The sequence below is a fragment of the Hylobates moloch genome, unplaced genomic scaffold (genome assembly GCF_009828535.3).
Source record: "Hylobates moloch isolate HMO894 unplaced genomic scaffold, HMol_V3 SCAFFOLD_7, whole genome shotgun sequence".
Taxonomy (NCBI): Eukaryota; Metazoa; Chordata; class Mammalia; order Primates; family Hylobatidae; genus Hylobates; species Hylobates moloch.
This window is the reverse complement of record NW_026652282.1, coordinates 80251858-80258548: the sequence shown is the minus strand read 5'-3', so window position 1 is coordinate 80258548 and position 6691 is coordinate 80251858. Positions and strand designations below refer to the sequence as shown.

The following is a 6691-nucleotide window of genomic DNA, read 5'->3' as shown; positions in this document are numbered from 1 at the left end:
CAGGAGGCTGAGGCAAGAGAATTGCTTGAACTCGGGAGGCAGAGGTTGCAGTGAGCTGAGACTGTGCCATTGCACTCCAGCCTGGGCAACAAGAGCAAAACTCTGTCTCCAAAAAAAAAAAAAAAAGTATTGGACACTCATCCTCTGAGGAGGCAGTGCAACTGGGTGAGAAAAAACTCTCTTATATATCCTTTAGGTACAGCTCTGATTTCTGATGATAAGCTTGCTATAAAACAACCTATTAAAAATGATTCTGGCTGGGCATGGTGGCTCATGTCTGTAATCCTGGCACTTTGGGAGGCTGAGGCAGGCAGATCATCTGAGGTCAGGAGTTCAAGACCAGCTTGGCCAACATGGTGAAACCCCATCTCTACTAAAAATACAAAAATTAGCCGGGCGTGGTGACGTGCGCCTATAGTCACAGCTACTTGGGTGGCTGAGGCATGAGAATCGCTTGAACCCAGGAGGCGGAGGTTGCAGTGAGCCGAGATCACACCACTGTACTCCAGCCTAGGAGATAGAGCGAGACTCTGTCTCAAAAAAAAAAAAAAAAGATATCTCCTATACCTTGCATAAGCAAATGATGTGAGGAAAACTTGCTTAATTAAGATCTCAGTTTTGTTTTGGTGCTTTTGACACTCTTTGTGCTTGATTAAACTTTTTCATTATGGATTTGCCTGCCACTTTCATTTCTTTTACTTATATAGATAAAAGGTCTATTCCCTTATTGGTTTGAATTTGGGTTACTTGGTGTCTTTGATCAGTAAAGAGAAATAATTTGTTTTAGCATCCAATGGATTATGGTCTGTTTCCCGACTGTTTTTGTTTTTCTTTTTTTTTTGTATTTTTAGTAGAGACAGAGTTTCACCGTGTTAGCCAGGATGGTCTCGATCTCCTGACCTTGTGATCCTCCCGCCTCAGCCTCTCAAAGTGCTGGGATTACAGGCTTGAGCCACTGCACCCGGCCTTGTTTTTGTTTTTCAACTCCATCCTGATACTGGAACAATAGATCATCTTGTTTTTGCTACAAACAGGTGACACCCAACTATAGTTTGTGTATATTGTAAGACATACAGAGAGTGTTACAAATTCCCAATGTTTTCCTCTGTTTCTTAGTCCTGTACTATTCAGAAAATGTTTCATACCAGCCTCGATAAACTAGCTTTCTCAAGAAAGAAGGTTATGATATGTTGTTGTTTTGGGATGTTGAAATTATGTTAAATTATGCATAGGAGGTATTATTTATTTATTGAGTTTAGTGCTCCCAAACTGTATTGTACAGAATATTGTTCTACAGGATGTTACAATAATGTTAAAAAAGGGAAAGAAAAAGTATGGAGGTAGTCAAGGGGATCATCTGTGGCAAATAAGTTGTGGATGTGCTGGGTTAAACAAAGACAAACAGATCTATTTTCTGCAGAACTTCTCATGACTTTTAATATGCTATTTTTATTGTAAATCTATAAGGGGCTATACTATAAAACATTTCTCTAACTTACTTAGCCATGGGGTGTGTGTGGGTGTGTGTGTGTAATACTTTTCAACATCTCAAGTATGGCACATGGTTTGGGAAAAGGTGGTCTAGCTATTTGTTCTTGTATGCAAAAGGCATGGGTAAAATGGACACAGGACAAAATTGTTAAAATGTCGTTTGTAACATGCCTGCAGACCTTGTTGACAAAGCTTCCTGATTATAGGAAATCCCCATTGAAATATTCAGGGGAAGAAAAAGATCAAATAGGATTATTTTTTAAATGCATTGGCTATAATACCCTTTATGTTGAATGTGGGAAATAGACTAATTTGAGCTAATATATAAACAGTATGGATTATATCAAACCCAGGACTTCAGAACATTATGAAGCTATGCATAAATGCAAGCCTGAGTATTGTTAATTAGTAAGTATGTGGTTTTCACATCATGTCATTCAGTTATAACAACAGACCATAAACACTGTCCAAGCATTGTCAGTTTGTAAACGTATCATTTGCTGTGAGTTACTTAAAACATTCAAAAGGTGTTTAACAACAGTAGTAGTTGATCTGAGAAGAAATCACAGTGGTCAATCTTGAATAATTACAATAGCAGTATTAAAACCATGGGACTGCAGTGAAGCTGTGATCATGAAAGAACCTCATGTTACAACATAAAACCCTCTGTGAACCATTACTGAGAACAGAACAACACTGAAAAAGGCCCGGATAGATATATTGCTAGAAATAGTTGCCCTAGTTATTTAGTTTCAAAATGAAGTTGCAGAGAATCCCATATGGGAAAAGTACTTGTACATATCTCTGTGATGGTGTTCATCTCATGATGTTTGATTCCATTTTGATGGGTTTGTTGATAGCATGATTCCTGCTGTCACTATGATTTGTGTTTATTATAGCTGTTTCCTTTTTAATAAAGGATGCTGTTGCATATAAACACTGACATGAAGCTATCTTTTCAGAAATTGCATTCTGTATGCTGATATAGTCATTGCAGTGTTGTAAAGTATTTTGCTACCAACAGAGTTGGATTATATATTTTAATATATCGATTAGTGTATTTTGTTGTTTCAATATAAGAAAGGACCTATAGTTATATTTATTTTGCATTTGTTCTTAGGTGGTATACACACTTTCAAGGAGAGATAGCACAGTAGGCAATACAATGTGGCTGAAGCACACCTTGATAGAAGAACAAATAAAGGATTGGGCAGAGGTGAAAATGATTATGTAGGAAGTAGGAGAATGTCAGATTTACCATAGTCGAAGAGTCATGGCAGGAGACCATTGAAAGTCAAGAGGCATCATCTGTCCTAAGCTGAGCTGAGGCAGTGTCTAAGTGCCATAGCCAAGCATAGGAGCTAAGAAATCTCAGACGGAGAAAATAGCCAAAAAATGAGGGGCTAGGTTGGGTGCGGTGGCTCATGCCTGTAATCCCATCACTTTGGAGGCTGAGGCAGGTGGATCACCTGAGGTCAGGAATTAAAGACCAGCCTGGTCAACATGGTGAAACTCTGTCTCTACTAAATACACAAAAATTAGCTGGGCGTGGTGGTGGGCGCCTTAATCCCAGCTACTCAGGAGGCTGAGACAGGAGAATCACTTGAACCTGGGAGACAGAGGTTACAGTGAGACAAGATTGCACCATTGCACTCCAGCCTGGGCAAGAAGAGTGAAACTCCGTCTCAACAAACAAACAAACAAAAAACAACAATAACAACAAAATTGGCTGGGCGCGGTCACTCATGCCTGTAATCCCAGCACTTTGGGAGGCTGAAACAGGCAGATTACCTGAGGTCAGGAGTTCGAGACCAACCTGGACAACATGGTGAAACCTCATCTCTACTAAAAAAAAGACAAAAATTAGCCAGACATGGTGGTGCGTGCCTGTAATCCCAGCTACTTGGGAGGCTGAGGCAGGGAGAATCACTTGAACCTGCGAAGCGGAGGTTGCAGTGAGCCAGGATCATGCCATTGCACTCCAGCCTGGGCAACAGAGTGAGACTCCTTCTCCAAAAAAAATATAAAAAAAGAAAGAATGGGAGGCAAGAAGGTAGGGAACTGTCACTAGGGCAGTTCGTTGTGCTGAATAGTGTTTTTCTCACCTGGAGCTGCTTTTAGCAACCTCATACCTAATTGCATTTTAAATTTTATGTCTGGCCCCAGAAAAAGGTTTGCCTGTAAAATAAATTGAACATGATTGAATAGAAAGTATAAAGAAAAAAAAAAAAAACCTTCAGCACACCTGGTTTAATTAATTTACAGTCCTCCAGCAAAGTGTCATTAATGGCATTTCTGATCAGATCCAGATGGGCAGCAAATCCAAACCCATCATTTCCTCTCTCCTTTTTTCCCTCCCCCCATCTCTCCTCAGGTTAGAAAAGGATCTGTTTGAATTAGCCAAGGATATACTATGTTGTAGATGATGAGGGCAGAAGTACATTAAGCAGAATTCAGCATAACTCTCTTTGGCCCCCAGAGTAGTTTCAGGGGCAGGGCCATTGGTGGTGGTGAGGTTGTGGGGAGGGTTTTGTGGTATGTAGGGATAACCTTCCTGGCCCCTTTCTGTAAGCTGTCACCAGATCTGGAATGTTCAAATCTTGCTGTATCACTGCTCTTTTTCATACAGACCTATCATTACCATTCAGGAAGAATTTCTGCAATCTATATACGTTCTCATTTAATGGGATATTTACAAATTCTGAGCTTTCCTTATCTCTGAACCAAATTCAGCATTACCAATACTGGAGAAAACAGAGTCAGTGCCAGGTATCCTGGAACAATATCTTTTTCCATTTCCTTGCAATCCGTTTATCATTTTCCTTCTTCTCCACATGCCAATACACTCCCTAATTTCTTTGTATCTGGGTGGTTATGATACTGCCCTGTTTTTGGAGGGCCACAGTCACAAATTCTTTTCCCCATGAGTATTTGTTCCTACTTATCCAACTTAGCCTTATGGAAGCATTTGTGACAGATAAACATTTGCTTTAGAACTTTGTGCTCTTACCTTAAAGGAACTAGCTTTAAGCTTTGAATCTGAAGTAGGAATAGAGATAAGAAAAAAAGACTTTCCACACTAAAGAGACAGTTAACAAAGGCTGAGAAGTGGGAAACTCTGAAAGGTAAGGAGCACCGAATTGTTACATTTAATTGGATTATTGGGTAGATAATGAACTGTGAATGGGGCAGTTTAAGATAAGACAGAAATGTCTATTGAGACCAGACCCCTCTGGGTCTTGAGTACCTAAGAAGCTCTTAATAAGGTTTTTGAGTAGAACCCCACTGAAAGGCTGCTTGCTGACTTGAATAAAAAGCCACTGTTGAATCACCAGGATGATCTTGCCAGTTACAAAACCCTTGCCTTGTGAAACAAAGTTTATTCCTATAAAGTAGAAATAGCCATAGCTGACTCTGTATGGGAAAAAATGAAATGAGCATTTATGCAAAAGCTTGGAGCATGCACCTGCCTTTCAGGTTTAATCCTCGTGTCTCATTTGGCAAACCAGTTGTACCCTTTGTCTGAAACAGTCCTGCCCTTCATCTGAATGGAAACCCTTTCATTTCTGTTATGAGACTGAGTGACCAGGTGATTGGAGGAAGACTACAGTTAAATGTGATTTATAGGCAATAGATTTTGCCAGAGGAGATTTTGAAGCTATGTAAAAATTCTTTGTATTTTTTCTTGATATTTACTAAGGTTTTATAGATTTCAGATTCAGTCTCAATATAAAATAGTAATAACATTAGTTGTACAAATTTCATTAGCACATACTTAGATATAAGAAATCATAGGCTGGGCGCGGTGGCTCACTCCTGTAATCCCAGCACTTTGGGAGGCTGAGGCGGGTGGATCACCTGAGGTCGGGTTCAAGAGCACCCTGACCAACATGGAGAAACCCCATCTCTACTAAAAATACAAAATTAGCCAGGCGTGGTGGCGCATGCCTGTAATCTCAGCTACTCAGGAGGCTGAGGCAGGAGAATCGCTTGAACCTGGGAGGCAGAAGTTGCAGTGAAACAAGATTGCGCCATTGCACTCCAGCCTGGGCAACAAGAACAAGACTCTGTCTCAAAAAAAAACAAAAAAAAAAAAGAAAAAGAAATCATTACTGTAGATTAGATGGGCATGACTCAACCTTCTTTAGAGGTTAGTTGTTTCTACTGAGTATGTTTGCCATTTGGAGATCTGGCATTTGGGGAGTATTTGTGCTTCAGGTGGCTTGAAATGCAGATCTTACAAGTTCTCCATATGTCTGGAGTCTTAGAGATAACATTGTCATCTATTTTCAATAGGTTTTTGATATTGAAAGGAATCATTTCCAAACAGTATCACTACTGTCTAAACACTGAGTAGTTACACATACATATTAGCAATGACTAAAAAAATACTGTTTGCGGCAAGGTTGGAAAGAAATAGAATGATCTAGGCATAAACCACATATCTTCCTAATTAAATGAAACAGTATTTCATTGCTGCTTAACCTACTCTTGTCTTACAGATTGACCTTGACTCACTTCCAGGTCAGAAGTCTTCCCACACTGTGCTTATTAAGGTCTCTGGCATTTGAAGTGGCAGAGCTGCTCTAATCTTCAAATCCCATCACTTTACTTTGCTTGCTATACTCCCTTTTCCCTCACTTCTGTACAGCCTACAAGTCTCATGTGTTAAAAACCCTTTGCTAAGGCCAGGCGCGGTGGCTCACGTCTGTAATACCAGCATTTTTGGGAGGCTGAGGCTGGCGGATCACCTGAGGTCAGGAGTTTGAGACCAGCCTGACCAACATGGTGAAACCCCATCTTTTTTTTTTTTTTGAGACGGAGTCTTGCACTGTCACCCAGGCTGGAGTGCACTGGCATGATCTCGGCTCACTGCAAGCTCCACCTCCCGGGTTCACACCATTCTCCTGCCTCAGCCTCCCAAGTAGCTGGGACTACAGGCGCCTGCCACCACGCCTGGCAAATTTTTTGTATTTTTAGTAGAGACGGGGTTTCACCATGTTAGCCAGGATGGATGAAACCCCATCTTTACTAAAAATTCAGAATTAGCCGGGCGTGGTTGTGCATGCCTATAACCCCAGCTACTTGGGAGGCTGAGGCAGGAGATGGCTAGAACCTGGGAAGCAGAGGTTGTAGTGAGCTGAGATCGTGCCATTGCACTCCAGCGTGGGGAACAAGAGTGAAACTCCGTCTCAAAAAA

General features: G+C 40.8%; 1 protein-coding gene across 1 annotated transcript in view; it reads right to left on the bottom strand.

Moving 5' to 3' along the window:
- DIAPH2 (diaphanous related formin 2) overlaps nt 1–6691 on the bottom strand; it is an 880788-nt gene that overhangs the window by 277461 nt on the left and 596636 nt on the right. Inside the window, exon 28 of the mRNA XM_058441333.1 lies at nt 4502–4530. Within this exon, the coding sequence (XP_058297316.1) occupies nt 4502–4530 (29 nt within the window). The remainder of the gene's footprint in view (nt 1–4501; nt 4531–6691) is intronic.